The sequence below is a fragment of the Passer montanus genome, unplaced genomic scaffold (genome assembly GCF_014805655.1).
Source record: "Passer montanus isolate IOZ18808 unplaced genomic scaffold, ASM1480565v1 scaffold5, whole genome shotgun sequence".
Classification (NCBI taxonomy): domain Eukaryota; kingdom Metazoa; phylum Chordata; class Aves; order Passeriformes; family Passeridae; genus Passer; species Passer montanus.
Window position 1 is genome coordinate 10,669,615 of NW_024369929.1, and position 16,609 is coordinate 10,686,223.

The window sequence follows — 16,609 nt, forward strand, 5'->3', positions numbered from 1 at the left end:
ACAGCAGACTTGCTGAGCTGAGCCACAGGAAGGCACACGCATGCAAAGCCTGTGATTGCTCTCGTTCCTGAAGTCTCCTTTCCCCCACTAAGCACAAACCCAGCCCAGCTTCCTGCCTGCGCAATGCTGAGGAAAGCTCAAGACCAGCAGGACAAATCTGGAGTGGAGTGGGTTTCAGCAGCCCCAGCACAAGCTGAGGAAATGGAATGAATTTCAGACATTTCTGGAATTTCAGCTGCTTCAAGCAGCTGTGGCCTGCCACAGGTGCTCAGTGCTGAGGGCTGGCAGGAAGGAAGCTGAGAGCTCAGCACGGGGAGCACAGAGGTGGAAAGGCCAAGGGCAGGCTGGTCCCATCCCAGTGCCAGCTGCAGCCTCCTGCCCATCCTACTGCCACCCCTGCCAGCACCCCAGGGCTTCTGCCAGGTCCCTCTGAAACACTGGAGGGGACCAAGTAGGAAGAGACACCCTTTATCCCTGGCAGACAACACAGCATTTCTCAGAGACCTTCCCATAGCCAAGCTTTAAATTTTGCACTTGGGGCCACCTGAGCCCAAGGCAGATGCTGGCTGGGACCCCCTGGCAGACTGTCCTGGGGCTGGAGCCACCTCTGTGTGACAGCAGCCACGAAAGCTTAGTGGCCCATCACAGGAGATGTTTCTCTAAGGGGTGGAACAGGCAAATAAAAAAATTTAGATCAGTCCTCTTTGGGATTTTCAGTGGTGCAATAAAAGTCCCTGTGTCCTCGATGCCAGGGAGGTCTGGGGGAGGGGGAAGAGAGGGTGAAAGTGGATTAAATGGGCCTTTCAGAAGCAAAGAGAGCACTTAAATCTTCTCCAGCCCATTGAGTGCAGATGCTGTTGAAGCCTCCCTGCCATGACAGCCAGCAGAGCTCACCCATATTGTCTTTTGACAGAGCAGGGGAGGGCTGAGCTGGCAGAGAGCAGCAGGGCAGGAGGGGAAGGGTGGGTGCTGGCTGGAGAAACAGGCACCACTTTATCCATGCAGGATGAAACCAGGAGCACTGGGATAGCATGTACCACACCTTGGGGTGAAACACAGACTTTATTTCAGCTTCACCCTCCTGTGAGAGACATTAGCTGCGAGGTGGGGTGCTGGGGAGAGCATGAAGTTGTGAATTGAAAGCATCTGAAAGTCACCCTCACATGTGCTCACCAACGATGCCAGAAGGGAACCAACGTCTGGAAGGTGGGTCAGGGTACAACTGGGAAAAACAGGGAGATGCTTCTGTTCCATGTTCACCTAAAACAGCAAGAGAGGCAGCTCCAGCTTCCTACAGGACAGAGGACACAGAGCATCCCTCACCCTGAGCCCTCAGCTGCCCATCCCAGCACCAGGGTTCTGTAGGAACAGGCTCATCAGGTGCCTCTTCCTTTTGTGGGAGGATTTAGGTGACTGGGGAGGGAAGAGAATTTTTGTCAAGCTGCTAGTGTACAGCCAGCAATACCTGGAGAGCCAGGGAACATTGTGCTGAAGGAGATGAGGAGGGTAATAGGAATAACTAAAAATAAAAACCTTTGGATTCTAAGAACTTAAAAGAAAGATTTTTTTTTTAAAACACTTAGTAGCTGCAGCTGGGGGTCAGCAACGCTGCCTACCTGAGGCTGTGTGAACTAAGAACATTAATTGAGCCTCCTGGGTATGTAAGCCTCTTATCTACTTACACACAGTGCTTTATCTGGGTGGGAAAAAAATGAGATTATTAGCTACTTTTAATGAACAGCAGTAGGATGTGCGTGTACACTACTCTTTGGTGGAAGATCCTTTCCTCTCTCTCTGTTTTTCTTTATAACTATTAGCTTCTTAGCATACGAGCCAGGACTTCAAATGGGGTGTAGGTGTCAGAGGAAGGGAGATGGCTCCTATTCATCTTTTCGGGGCTGAAGGTGCTCTCAAAGCTTCTGCTCTGCTCCTCAATCCTACAGGTGCTTCTCAGCTTCTCAGATCTGATAACTCAAAGGTGTGGGGCTCTCCCTGCCTCGCTTGAGTGAGTCCCTGTTTAGCAAGGCAGCCTTTGAAGCTGCTCTCCTCTGCACCTCACAGTGCCTGTGCTCTGTCTGGGGTGCACAGTGTGGATGGGCCAGGGCTCCTGGCAGGCACAGGGAGCTCGAGGATGGCAGTGGAAGGTGGAGGTTACACTTGGGGTGATTTAAATGCAACTTGGAGTCTCTGTAAAACCCAAGTTTTTCTGCTGGGGTATAGCAGACACTGGTCTGGGTTGTGCTCATGGCTTTGGGGTCAGGCTTGGCTGCAGGGCCTGGCTGGGAGTTGTCCACAGTTTTGCTCTGTTTTTAGGAGCTTAGGAGACAAACCAGTGTGAGATCAGCACCGTGCTGGTGCCACCCCCAGCTGCCCCCTGCCACCACCAAGAGAGTGGGGCCATGCTGGCTCACAAGCCCCAGGGGCCTGGTGCCTGGAGAAGGAAGCTGATATGGGAGAGCCTATCTGCAGGAGCAGGATGTTAAACCTCAGCATGGAGTTTCCCAAGGCAGCCTGACTCCAGCAAGGGGCTCCAGGGAGCCCTGCCTCCCCTCCTGTCGCCAGCCCTGCTGTCACCCTGCCACTGCTGTGCCTCCTGACGTGATCCCTGCTCTGGCTGTCCTTCTGATCTCAGGCTGACTTCCACCAGCTGCTGCCTTTTTCTTTAATGTCTCAGGGAACTGTGTTTGCTTTTCAGATTCCCTTTCCTGATTGTTTTGAAAGACAGATGCCCTCTGCTCCCGCTCCCGTTAAAAGGCATGGCTTTTCTTGCTTCTAGTGGGCTGTAAACATCTTTCCTGCTACAAACGTGCCCTTTCAGCTGCTCTCTGGCTCTAAGCAGTGCTGTTTTTCTCTTTGTAGGCTGATTCTCGTTTATTACCCTCTTATCCATAAGCTGCTAAGGCGGGCAAGCAGAGATGGGGTAATTTCCCCTCTTCTGAGCTCCACTTCCTAACTAAATTACACCTGGATCTACCACTAACACTAAGGATGCTGTACTTGAGAAAGGATTCAGGCCAGGATGAGGGCTTGAGAGACCTGCAGGGCTTTCTCCTTGCCCTCTTGTGTTTGTACCTGGAGGCTATCAGGGGAATCGACAGTGGCCTGTGGCTTGGCCCAAATGGTTTATAAGCAAGGGCAGGGTGAGAGGGAGGAGCAGAGCAGGTCCCAAAATAGGATTTTATAATTCTCCCTCTTCATATCTAGGCTGAATCTGAGGAACTGGTCAGTCCCTCTCACTGCAAGAGCCAAGCACACCATAAAGATGGAGCCTGGGGCAGGGGCAGGCACCTTGCAGCTCTGATTCCTTGCCCTCATCCTGCCCTAAAAGCCTGATTCTTCTCCAAATGATTCCACAAACTTCCAGCTCCATTCTCAGCATGAGTTTTCAAACCTGCCTCTCCCACTGCATGCGAGGGCTCATTAACATCTTCCTTGCACATCTCACTTCTTGCCCCAGCTTAACTGCTTCTGCCCACAGGAAGCTGGGGTAGGGGGAAAAACCCCTGTAATTGAGAACCCCAAAGTGGTTTGCAAACTCTTCTGTCCCTGCTGTGATGCTGCTTGTTCTGGCGGTGGGAAAACTGAGCCAGGGATGGGGTCATGGGTATTTCAGGCATGGGAGCAGCAGAGCAGAAGCAGTTTGTAGGATCCCTGGTTGCCACTGCTCTGCTCACCCCCCAGCCAGCCCCTGTGGTATAAAACAGGCTGGCAGTGGTTGCTCTGTGCTGGAGTCCATCAGTGCCAGCCCTGGAATGGTGATGATGGTTCAGGTGGCCATGAAGTGGAGAGGGAGCTTTTAAAACGCTGCAGGGCTTGGCATGATTCAGAGGAATACAGCAGGGAGAAGGCTCTCTTCCAAACTTACATATATTATTATTAAAAAAAAAATAAAAAAGAGGAAAAAACCCCAAAAGCTGGAGCTAAAAAGGCAGCTTGAGGAACGGAGCTGCCGGAGTTTTCCGAGAAGGCTCCCAAGATGCACAATGGGAACATCTGTACCTCGGCTGGCGCCTTGGAAGGGTCTCAGGCCGCAGAGCGGGGCTGGCGTCAGCCGGCTCAGCCCTGCCTTGATGCCTCCCTGTCCCCAGAGCTTTGCCCGGCTCGGCTCAGCCCTGCCTTGATGCCTCCCTGTCCCCGGAGCTCTGCCGGCTCCTCCCGCTGCCCCTCTCGCCTCGCAGCCAGCCGTAAATCCCCTTCCCCACCTCTCCTCCTCCTCCGCCGCGGGCTCTGCGGGTTTTGGGCAGCCGAGCATCCCGCAGCAGGGGCAGGGGAGCAGCAGGCTTGGCCCTGGGAACAACCGTGCTCTGTGCTCTGTGAAAGGCAGCTTCACAAGGCTGCTCTCAAAACGTGCCCTTATTGGGACCTGCGAGCCCCCTCTGGGGACAGAGGCACAGCCCAAGGCACACGGTGCCTGGCTCTGGCACTGCTGCTCTCCTGCCCTCGGGGGTCCAGGCAGCCGGGGCTGGTCCTGTTGGGGGGCTGGAGGTGCAGGCAGGTCAGTTCTCTCTGCCTTCACGCCCTGTGCCTGCTCCTGGTGAGGGAATTGGAAGTGCCTCTTGTGTTCCCAGATGAAGGAAATGATGAATCTGACTCCACGTTCTTAGAAGGCTAGTTTATTATTTTATGATCTATATTATATTAAAGAATACTAAATTAAACTATACTAAAGAATACAGAAAGGATACAGACAGAAGGCTAAAGATACTAATGAAAAACTCGTGACCCTCTCCAGAGCCCTGACACAGCTTGGCCCTAATTGGCCAATAAGTCAAAACAATTCACATGAAACCAATGAAACAATCACCTGTTGCATAAACAATCTCCAGCCACATTCCAAAGCAGCAAAACACGGGAGAAGCACATGAGGGAATATTGTTTTCCTTTTACTCTGAGGCTTCTCATCTTCCCAGGAGAAGAATCCCGAGCAAGGGGATTTTTCCAGAAAAAATATGACTACCACAAGTGTCCAGAATCCTTGCTGGAGGCTGGCCGAGCCCCACAGGCTCCCAGTGCAGCAATTCCCATGAACAGAGCTTTTGGGAAGTGAAATGAGCCCTCTGGAGGAGGTAATGGTGGCCTGAGAGGCAAGTCCAAGGGGAAAACTCCCTCCCCTCAAATTCCCATCAGCTGCTCCATCTTTCTCTCTCCCCACAGCTACTGGCCCTGTCCCCTCCTGGTTGTCCCCTCAAAGCCCAGTGCTTGCCTGGTGCCACCAAAGGAGGTTTGAGAGGAGACAGAGCCCGCCTGAGACTTGGTTCTCTGCAGGAAATTTTCTCTCCTGAGTGAGGAGTAAATGTGGAAAATGCATCTATGTTCAGTGTAGCATGGGATTCAAAGCACTTCCCTCACCAGGGGGTATCCTGAGCTCACACAAAGGTAAATTATGCATACAACAGAGGGATGTAGCTGCGCTGAGGTGTTTTTCCTGACCCTGGACATAACTGCAAAATGTGGGGTTTTATTTGCAGGGTTGGAGGCAGTGGGTTGTCAGGTCCCCAGGCAGAAAGGGTGAAGGTTTCTGAGGGTGGGATTTGCCAGGGAGGAAGGTGCCAATCCTAGGTGTGACATGAACCTGCATCTGTCCAAGTCAGGAGCATCATTTGATGGGGGCAGCCCCCATGGAGGTGCCTGGGACTGAATTCCCAATTCAGTGGGTTGGCTCAGACAAGCTTTCCTCCACTGACCTAAAAGATCAAAAGGAGGCTCTGCAGGCAGTTGTTTTGTTCATGTGCTCGTTCTCTGCATTGATCCCCAAAATGAGAGATGCTAAGGAGGTCTCTGTTTTGCCCTGTTTTTATAGCAGTCAGTGATGCCAGAGGCCAAGAGGACCAATCCTGCCTCCTGCTGACACTAGCCCCTCAAGACTCATTGGCAAGGTGTCTCCTCCAGGACATTTAGGCTGCTGATGCTGAAGGCAAACACAATTTCTTCTCCATTATTTCCAGCTTGTCTGCCCACTACCAAAAAACCCCTAACCCTAAAAAACAACAATATAGAAATAACAATAAAACTTGGCACAGCTCCTGGCCTTTGCTGCTCCATCCCTGATGTCTGGGTGGCTCTGCAGGATGTGGAGCAGTGTGAGTCCCTATGAATGGACAGTACTCAGGGCTTGCCTAGGGCAGGGCAGAGATGAGCAGAGGTGAGAAACCATTTTTGGAGAAAATGTTTCACCCTAAACTGCAGGTTAATGCCATCTTAAAATGACAACTGCTGCTCTGTGTAGCTCTGGCTTTGATGGTTTCCATCACTCTGCTGTTTTAAGAGACCAGAAGATTAACAGGGACTCCAGCATGTCCCACAGTGCCACTACAGAGTGGCCTTGTGCGACTTGGCCCCTGGAAGTTGCCACTCACAGCTGTGATCCCCATCTTATAAAGGCAGGGGTGGTTTCCAATAAAAGGGAAAAAAGGGGTCTCCATCCAGGCCTGGTGAAGAAATGCAACCAGACCCCAATGCTGCCCTGGAGCTGTGCCTGCCCTGGGTCCATGGGTGGTCCTGTACCCACAGGATGCCCTGCATCCCTGTCCCACCACATCCCCCAACTCATGGCAGGGCTCTTCCCTGACAGACACAGCTAATGGTGCTTTATGCCCCTGTTTTTACATTCCTAAACGAATTCCTACCCTCTGAGTAACACTAATGGGTGTTAGCTTGTCTTCCTCCTGTCTGGTGCTCAGGAACTACAGCTGTACATGCTTTCTGGTGACAGTTAATGGATGGTTAGTCGCTGTTTTACTCAAATGCATTCACGATGGAATTGCCTCTTTGTCCATTTTCTCCTCCTGTTTTGGGGCTGTCACCATAATAGCAGCAGAATTTTAAAATCCTAATGGATTCAGGAAGAGCTAGGGTATGGGAGAGAGGCCAGTGCTTGCAGAGCGTTATCAGACCTCAGAGACCCCAAAACACACAGGGATTTCACTGAGTGTTAAAAGTGGCCTTCACGCTGCTTTCGTGCTTGTGAGCTTCCTAAATACATCCGGGGAACCCGGGGCAGAGCCGGATCCCATCCCATCCCATCCCATCCCATCCCATCCCATCCCATCCCATCCCAGCCTGCGAGGGGATAATTCAGGAACCAGCAGCCCGAGGGCACCATCTAGTGAACAGCCGGGACTGCAAAAACCTGAAATGGGCAGAAATTGAGTGAAAATTGGAACAGGGGGCTCTCCGGGGGTCAGTTCAGGGGATTGGGGAGTCACGCTTTGTGCTTTTCCTCTACTCCTGTTATTTTTAAATTTTTCGCATCAGGCTCCCCCAGGGAAGAGCCTCCACCACACCTTTGTGGCAGGGATTTTGGCCTGGAGCACACCACACTTGCTGCTCTGCCCTGGCCAGTGGCGCTGGAAAGATGATGGCATTATGTTTTCTTGTTTGGTAGGGAAAAAAAAAAAAAGGTTATTTCTAATGGTTTGTGAGGGGATGCAGGCATGCAGGAGTGGAGTGGGGGAGGCAGCTGTCTTGTGGGGCAGGTCTGAGCTGGAGGACTGGGCTGTTCTTTCAGCTGAGGTGAAACCACCCTTTAAGAGGAAAATTTAAAGAGCTCCAGCATTCCCCCTTCATCATCCCCAGGGTGAGCTGAGAGGGCAAAAGGAGAGGCTGAAAGACCACAGATTTGCACAGCTTCGAGGTTCCTGAAATGATGCAGCACGTGGGGATGAAGGAAACACCACACCACTCTCCTGCTGTCCCCAGTGCCAGTGGGCTGAGCTGATCCTCTCCCCACACTGCCTGTCTGGGAATTGCACACCTTGCCAGAGACAGCTGTCCTATAACCTGCTCTTCCCCAAGGAAGATGGGTTTCTGCAGCCCAAGAGTAATTCTCTTCTTTGATATCTATTGCCACTGTTGCCAGCCTGACTCCTGCCTGTCCCTGCTCCCTCTGACTGCAGGCCAACCCGAATCCCCCCATCCACAAGATCAGTGGGTATTTTGTGATCTGTCTTTCAGAGAGGCTGTGGTTAAGGCATGGGCTTATGCTCTTTCATTCAACCTCACTGTCTTTGGAGCTGCTGGAGGAGAGAATCCAGGGCAGCAACAAGGAAAGGTGACATCCCCAAGCAAGACCACAGCAGCGACCAACCCCTCAGCTCCTCCTTTTCCTGGTGATGCTGGGGAACACCCCCCATTCCCCTAGTGCTGCACCCCACAAATCCCTCACCTTCAGCAGCTCATGGCCCCTGTGAGGTGTTGGCATCCAGCCCCCAGGTGAGTGCAGGGCTGTGGGGTGCCTGCAGTGGGGTGAGCCATTCTGGGGGTGGCTGCCTGCAGAGAATGGAGGTGGGTTATCCTTGGGGGCTTCTTTGTGTTTTGCTGCAGCAATCCTTGCCAAGCACCCAGAGGAGTTGTGCAGCAGGCACCGAGGGGCACAGGGGTGCTCAGGTCAGGCCACCCTACCTGTGCAGCTCGCCCTTTGCAGCCCCTTTGGGGCCAGCTCCCTGGGGAGCTGCTGGGAGCCGTGCCTTTCCCTCTCATATGCACACAGTCACGATGGTTAGTTAAGTGGCTTGTTTTTCATTAGGAAAAGACTGTTGCTAGGCCACCCTGTTCCCCGGCGTTGGTCGGGAAGGGGTTTTGCAGCCAATCCGGGAGGCTGCGCTGGGGTTTGCACACGCACACATCACGCACACCCCTCCTGCAGCCCAGGTGCTAGGCGGCTGCCAGATGTGCCTATTCATTTCCACATCACACCTATCCGCTTCTTCCGGCCAAGCCGCTTATTAAGGCTCCTGAGATTTTAATTTAGAGTTGGCGGAGAGTTTTCTGCCTTCTAATTTACCCTCGGGGAGCAGAGGAGAGGGGTGGCTGGGGGTGCTGATGGGGCGGGGGTGCAGGGAGCATGGGTTCTCCCTCTGCTTTGGTCTCTGGTGCAGTGCCCGAGGGAAGCTCTCTGACTGCAAACAGGGTGAATCGTCCCTCTGTGTCTCCACAGCAAGGGGACAGACTGCCTCAGCTTAGGGGCTTGCTCCGGGCTGTTATTAGGTACCAGCATTGCTCCACCCCAAGACATTCCTGGTGTGATTTTTAGGGACGTCCTCTCCAACACCAGGTGTTGGTGAGCTCCTTCTGACTCTGTGCTTCTGTGATTTGGGCTTTACGTGGCATTTCATCCGTGTGTCCTGTGATAAAGCAGAGCCAGCAGCAAAGCAAGCCAGGTGATTGATCAGGGGATGCTGCTCCCAGCCGTGCTCCCCATGCAAACAGCCCCTGGCAGCTGGGAGAGGAGCTGGACCGTGGTCAGGCACTGGGGATGCAGGGCAGGAGGTCAGACACATCTCTGCTCCTGGTACAGCTGCTGCTCTGCCATGGTGCAGGTCCGAGAACCCCGTGGGTGTCCAACGCCCACCCAGCAGAATCCCTGGTGCATGGACAAGGAGGGAGCGAGCCCAGGATGTGGGCAGGGTGGAGCCTTTCACAGCTGCACATCCCTCACCATGGCAGGGGAGGAATGGACACCACAACATGCAGGAAAAGGTGCACAACCCACTCGAGCCTCAGTTTTTGAGTGCCCCCCATGAAAACCCCCATGCAGCAGGAGGAAAGCCCAATAAAAGCAAGAGAAAGCAATGAATTGTGCCTGCTGCTGGAGGAGAAGCTGTTGCTAGACAGAAGTAAAAGCTGTCGCCATCGGCTCCCATTGGCTCAGCCCCACTCCAGTGACGGCCTTATCGGTTACCTGCACTCGCAGCTGGCTGGGAAAAACTCATTTGACAATGTTTTCCCTCTGATAAAAAAGCCCAGTGCTGGATTCATGGCTTTGGGTTAATCATTGTTCAGGGCTTGTTGAGATAACAGCTGAGTTTTCTGCAGATTCCTCAATTATCACGAATTTTAGCGTAAATGGTGAGCCAGCCCAGCTCTCCTTCTCCCGCCCAAAGATGCTCAGCTCCCAACAGCAGCTCCAGCAGGCTGCTCGTGAGATGAGCCCGAGCGTGTGATGAGCTGGGGTTTGTTCAGCCATGGCAACTCGGAGCTGGCACGGAGGTGAATATTCACAAACACCTGTGAAAATCCCCATTAGCTCTGAGAGGCTGGAAATGGGGCCAGTGTTGCCACTTAGATTGTTCAGAGCAAACATTGTTGGCAGGGAGCAGATTGCCACCACCTCTGATCATCCATGTGAGGTCTGCTCAGCAGCAGCCCTGTTTTGGGGGCCTGCAGTACACAGTGCTGGGGTTTTCCAAGCCCTTCAAATCTGATGGAAATATGGATTAACCCTCAAATTTGTTTCTCACCTTCCCCAAGAGGTGAAGATCATGGCATAGAAGCAAATGTCATGCTTGCAGGGCATGACAGCACCAAAGGGCAGCTGGCCTTTGGCTGCCTGGCTGCCTCCAAATTTGCCTCCAAAGCAGGGAAGCTATTTCAGCAGGAGGGTTAAATCAGTGGATGGTCAAGATTTCGGAAATGCTTTCTTTTCCTTAATTATGCCTCAGGCTGATGGCAAGGCAGGCTGAGTCACAGGCTGATAAAGCCTTCTCCAGGTTCAACACACCTGTGTCTGACATCCACCACCACAGGGCTTAGTGCAAGGCACTGAGATGGGGGCTGGAGGGGCCACAGGCTGGGGCTCAGGTGGACAGATAATTTGGGAGCCATGGAGCGCCCCATATAAGCTCTCCACAAACTCATGTACACCCCGCAGGGATGTGGTTACATGGGCCAGGTTATACAGCCACGAGCAAAGCTCTGTCCTTCCTCCAGGTCTGCTTTCCCAGGAGCAAAGACAGCGCTGCTGCATCACGTTTGGAATGCCACCATCTACTGACAGTGGGATGCAGAGCTTTCACCTTTCCTACAGCTTTGCCTCCCTCCTGCTGTCCCGGGGGAGGTGGAGATGGCAGAGAGGAGGAAACAGACCTGTGCTCCTCCTGCAGCCCTCTGTGTGCCCCGTGGGGTTAGGGCCTGCTGGCATTGCACAGCTCAGCTGAGCTGCACCCTGAGCTGGCACAGAGGGGGCTGCTGGCCCTGTTTTACACCCTGCTGCATCAGGAACACACCTGGGACAAACTGGAACAAGCAGGATTTAAAGGCCTACCATAGGACCACATTTCCTTTCCTGTCCAGACCACGAGCTCACGGCAGAGCCCAGGCTATTATATCTGTTGAAGGATGGCTGTGTTTGGGCCACTGTGAGAACAAAGATTTTTAGATGTGTCTGACACGTTTCAAAGCCTTTCTGAGCTGTTCCTGGCTTCTTCTGCCAGGCAGGGAGGAGTTAAGATGGGAAGTGCAAGATGTGTCTGGTAATGGCACTGATGTGTGCGTCAGGTGTGTCTGCGTCACCCGGCTGCCTTGGCCGCTTCCCAAGGCTGGGGCTGAGCTCTCCTTACCTTCCCCTGGCTGCTGGGAAAAGCCTGGGACAGTCTAGCCTGGCTGATGGGGTCATGGACTCCATTCCAGTGCTGGCTGTTGTACCCGCTGTGCTGCACCCGGCCCCCCAAAGCCCCCAGGGTGCAGGCAGCTCTCCAGCCTGCTCTGCCACCTCCCTCTCCCAGCCCAGGCAGGGGGACTGTGCTCAGGGGATGCCCCCAAGCACATTGTGAAAAAAATATCAATTTTCTATAAGCATGGCTGTTCAGTTCCCTGGTGAATCAGGAACTCCCTGTGTCCAGCCCCAAACTCCTCCCTGGTGCTCACACCCAGCTGGGGCACAATTCTGCAGCCACAGATCAGCTACATGTCACCTACAGGCAGTCACTGCAGACGAGCAGCCCAGGCCAAAGCTCACAACATGCCCACAGTGACCTTACTCCCAGACCCCAGCTCTGGCTGAGCCCATCCCTGCTCCTCCTGTCTTCACAGGGGTGTCCCCAGAGCACAGGGGACAAGCCTGTACCCCAAGAACTACCTACCCCAGCCTCTCAAAGCACCTCTTCCAGCTGCAGGTGGGTTGAAGCTCTAGAGCATGGCATGGTGCTTGGGCACCTGTTTGCCAACCTCATCCCTGCCCTCTCACTCCTGGAGAGCTGCCAGATCAAATCACGCAGAATAAACACAAGGGGTTTAGCCAGAAGGTTTTAATTCAGAATTGGACAATCATGTGTATAATTTATTTAAAATGAAGTGCATTCTGTGCTCTTGTCCAGGCTGGACATTGATTAGACCCAGACTTTCCTCTTGAACTTCATTGTGCAGTTGGATCCCTGTAAATCTATAGGGCCTGATGGGATTCATCCAAGAATCCTCAAAGAGCTGCTGATGTCATTACAGAGCTGCTCAACTATTTCTGAGCAGTCTTAGGAATCCAGAGAGGTCCCAGCTGACTGAAAGCTGGCAAATGTTGCCCCAGTTTTGAAGGGCAAGAAGGACACTGGAAAGTACAGCCTGTCAGTCTCACGTCACTGGCAGGTAAAATCATGGGAAGTATTTTTCTGGGAGGTACTGAAAACCACCTGGAGCATAGTGCAGTCATTTGTCACAGCCAGCATGGCTTCGTCAGGGCAAAGTCCTGCTCATGGAACCTGATTTCCTTCTACTACAGGGCTCCCACCTAGCTAATCAAGGGACACCAGGTGATGAAATCTTTTTGGACTTAAGCAAAGCTTTTGATACCATATCACAGTATCCTTCTGGACAAGAAATTCAGCACACAGCTGGAGCTGAGCACTGGAACAGGCTCCCCAGGGAAGTGATCTCAGCACCAAGCATGTCTGAATTCAAGGAGTGTTTGGATAAAGCTCTCAGGCACACGATGGGATTCTTTGGTGTCCTGTGCAGGGCCAGGTGTTGGACTCAATGATCCTGATGGATCCCTTCCAACTCAGCATATTCTATGATTCTATGAAAGAAAGTGAGGAGAAAACCGGTCGTTTAATGGCCCAGATGGTTTTCAGCCTTTGGACATCAGCAAAACACTTCAGTCCCTGCACAGGAAAACTTGTCCCTTGCTGTCTGGGAGGAGGACAGCCCCACAGAAGGCATGGAGGGTGCTGGCAGCCCCCCCTGGATGCCCACAGAGGCTCCTCCAGGCTGACACAGGACCCTGCTCATCCCCAAGTGACAGATGAACACAGCACAGTCACGGCCCTGATTTCTGTGTGACAGCTCAAGGCTGCAGACAGCATTTCTGGGAGACTGCTTGTGTCCAGGTGTCACCATGCCTCCATCCCTGAGCAGAGCAGTGCTGAGCCCCAGGGGAGGGAGTCAGCAGTCACATCCACCTTTGGCAGCTGAAGGCACCAGGATGGCCCAAAACACACACAGAGGAGACCCTGTCTCCCATCACAGGCTGCTTGCCATCAGCTCTGTGGGCCAGTACTGGTCCTGCAGGTACTGGCTGCTGTCTGCAGCAGGGTCTGTGACGGGGCTGGGGGGCCGGGGGGGCAGGCTGTGGGCCAGCTCCTTCTCCCACTGCACCTCCACCAGTCTGTACAGCTCCATGGCTGTCTGGGCATCCTCCACTGACGAGTGTCCTTTGCAGCCCACCTGAGGACAAGGGGAAAAAGCTCGTTAGATAAAAGGGGCAGCAAAAATCTCACATGTCATGTCAAATGCTTGCTTGGAAGGATACAAGTGCTGTGGGTTTTGGAGACAGCAAAGCTTTGAAGTAGCCAAGGCCATACAGGTATCTCTTCCATCCTTTTTGGAGGGCAAAGATCCTGTCCCTGTTTTACTGAGATATTTAATGGTCAGCTGGGGAGGTCCTTGGCTCTCCCAGCTTATTTACAGCCAGGAGCACAGGGTGAACAAAGTTCATCTCCACCTCACACAGAACACACATGGAGGTGGGACAACCCAGCTGACCACAGAGGTCCATAGCTAACCCAAGGTTGTTTCCCATCTCAGGGCCCCAGTGCTTACCTGGATCTTTTTATGGAGCAGGTATCTGGCCAAGTTCTTGAGGGAGACATTGGCTCTGATGGGCACCCCTGCCCTCTTCTTCAGCGCAGGGCTCTGGCTGGTGTCTCGAGTCCTGTCTTTTGGGTGGAAGTACTTCAGGGCTTGGAAGTCATTATGGATGGCGTGTCCTACCACAATCTTGTCTTTCAAGATCTTCAGGATCTGGAAGAGACACAGAGGGTTAGACTGACACTGCAGCAAAAGAAATACCAAGCAAAAAATAAGCCATTTTGTATTAAATTCAGCTCCTTGGCTTCTAGTTTTTAGGTTCCCAGGAGGAATAACAAGCAAGCAAACCAACCCATTGCACAGCTTCAGGCTCCCATTCCTGTGCTGTGCCTCTGCCTCAGGCCACCAAGAATCCCAGTTTGTGCCTGACATACAACACAGAGGCTTTTAGATTATTTTTTTTTTTAATTTCTTTTTTCCCCTGACCTCAGCCTGGGCAGCCTTGAAGGGAATTGCATTCTTCATGTGCTGCTTGGTGATGCCGCTCCAGCGCGTCCGGTAGTCCACGACGGGGAGCTCGGGCAGCACGTACTTGTCGTAGATGACATCCCCCTCGTAGTTCACCACGGAGCAGCGTGCCAGCTCGCTCAGCTTGCCCTGGGGGCCGGTGCCCACCATCTCACAGTCGATGGCCACGTACTTGCCCGGGCGCAGCAGCAGGGAGGACGTCCTCACCCCGCAGGAGCTGCCGCTCCCCGGGGACAGCAGCACGGAGTGGTGCCTGGCTATGCTGTCTGGGGAGGCAGATGGAGGCAGGGACGAGGACACGGCCTGCTTGGGGACGTTGTCACAGCGTTCAGCGTGTGCCCCCAGCCCCGCCTCGGGGGTCTGACTGCCCGGGTGCCTGTGGGGGCTCAGCAGCCCCTTCTGCTCCAGCACGGCCCGGCGCGCCATGAACCGCTGGTGCTTGCGGCTCTTCTTCTTGCTGCGAGCCTGGGGCGAGCTGGCACCCTTGGGGGCCTGAGCGCTGCCCCCGTGGGTGCCCGGCAGGGCGGGCACGGAGACCTTGGGGGCGGGCAGCAGCGCGGCCATCTGTCCTTTGCCTGGTGGCATTCCTGCGGGAGGGAGCACAGGGGGCCATGAGTGCCATGCACTCACAGGGGGCACTGAGGGTCCTTTACTGACCCTCCTGTCAGAAAACGACGCACAGACCCCCACGGCAAACCCCCTGCGGAGGTGGCACAGGAGCCACGGGGCAAGGGGACACGGACACACTGTGGCACCCTCTGACACACCACGCCTCTGCCCCCTCACTGCCCCAGGGCCCTGCCCACCCCCTCTGCGACCCGCAGCCCCCTGCCCACCCCACTGCCCCCTCTGTCCCCCCGTTCCGTACTCCCTCGGGCCCTGTCTGCCCACTGCCCGGGCCCTCTCCACCTCGCTCCAGGCCCCAGCTCCCTGCCCGCCCGGTTACCCATCGGCAGACCCCTGCCGGCCGCACCCGTCCCCTGTGCCCCCCCCTGTGCCCCCCGGTGTCCCCTGTGTCCCCTGTCCCCGCTGACCGCTCCCGGCGCGGCTCACACGTGTCCGGCCCGGAAGCCGCCGCGCGCACATGCCCGGGCAAGTCCCGCCGTGACCACACCCTCTCCTCCCCCATTGGTTGAGCCGCGCGGTTAATTTGCATATTGAGGCGGGGCTTCTGTCATCCCCGGGGGTGGGGCTGTCGCGGTTTTGGGGATTTTGGGGGATTTTTGGGTTTTTTTGGGGTTTTTTTGGGGAGCCCCGGAGCGCTACTGGGCGATGCTCAGGGCTTCACGCGTGTCCCACCTCTGCCCCGTGGGGCTGGCAGGCACGCTGCGGTGCCCAGCTGCACGCCCCGGAGCGCCTGGCACGGGTGCGCTGTTCCCGGGTGTTCCCTGTGTCCCTTCGTCCTGCACGGCAGCCTGGGGTTTGCATCCTCCGGGCTCTCCCAGGATGCTCCCCGCAGTTGTGGAGGGCAGCTCCGGCTGGGGCATGGCTGAAGGGGGGGTTTCAGACCAGCCTCTCGTTGCTTCACTCTCAAAGCTCACAAAAGCAATGTCCGAGGTGGTCAGAAGAGAAGGACCACAAGCAGCCCCAGCCACAGGCTTGTCCCCATGCGTTCAGCACCGCTGCAGAGGCCGTGTGCCCTAGGGCAGACTGTGACTTGTTGTGGTGGGATGAGCCATACAACAACAAAATCACTAGTCTTCCACAGGGAACCAGGCACCGTGTCCATCCTCATCCCTCTGGGCCTTGCTGGGAGTGTTCCCTCTCCCTGCTACCGATGGGGCTCACAGGGATGCAGGACAAGTGTTTTCACACTCCACCGTTCTCCCTTTCCACCACCCATTAGCTTCTCTCGCCTGGTAAGAAAGGAAAGATTTAGATCGCCCTGTGACTTGTTTTTTCATATTTATTTTCTGTTTTTCTTTTGGTCAGTAAACCTCTTCCTTAAATAATTTGCTCCATATTTTGCATTTCTTGCTTCCATCCCCGCTGTTCAGCTAATTAATCTCCCTTTAATGAGAGTCATTCAAGTGTCTCACAATATCTTGCTAGGGAGTCCTGTCAGGTCTCTGTGTAAAAATTTATACTCTTTTCTGGTGATTTTGGTGAAACTGTGCATTACAGCTCTTGGAGATAGTTCATTTCATATTCATGGGCCTCTCCACTGTGTTTTTCTCCCAGTAAATGAGGTGTGAGCTCACTGTGAGCACACAAGTGGGAGCAAACTTGAGCCTTGCTGTGAGGGACATTGGCTTCCATTTCTCCTCCAGCTCTGGGTGGATCAGGA

At 54.2% G+C, this 16,609-nt stretch overlaps 1 protein-coding gene across 2 annotated transcripts; it reads right to left on the reverse strand.

Moving 5' to 3' along the window:
• Nucleotides 1-12,008: 12,008 nt before the first annotated feature.
• AEN (apoptosis enhancing nuclease) lies at nt 12,009-15,420 on the reverse strand. Of its 2 annotated transcripts, none has more exons than XM_039723464.1 (4): nt 15,378-15,420; nt 14,281-14,909; nt 13,807-14,007; nt 12,009-13,431 (listed from the first exon to the last, which is right to left on the reverse strand). In XM_039723464.1, the coding sequence occupies exons 1-4, from the start codon at nt 15,406-15,408 to the stop codon at nt 13,228-13,230; spliced, it is 1,065 nt and encodes a 354-aa protein (XP_039579398.1). In that variant the 5' UTR covers nt 15,409-15,420; the 3' UTR covers nt 12,009-13,227. The 2 variants fall into 2 exon arrangements, with proteins under 2 accessions (XP_039579398.1, XP_039579397.1); XM_039723463.1 differs by having other exon boundaries at nt 15,357-15,419.
• Between the last annotated feature and the right edge of the window lie 1,189 nt (nt 15,421-16,609).

Bases quoted from the DNA above. Each gene is read 5' to 3' on its own strand.
- AEN (XM_039723463.1), bottom strand. From the start codon at position 15,408: ATGTGCGCGCGGCGGCTTCCGGGCCGGACACGTGTGAGCCGCGCCGGG. The intron at 14,008-14,280 runs GTCAGGGGAAAA...TGTCTCTTCCAG, and splicing joins TCAAGGCTGCCCAGGCTGAG to ATCCTGAAGATCTTGAAAGA. The intron at 13,432-13,806 runs GTAAGCACTGGG...CCTTGTCCTCAG, and splicing joins TGCTCCATAAAAAGATCCAG to GTGGGCTGCAAAGGACACTC.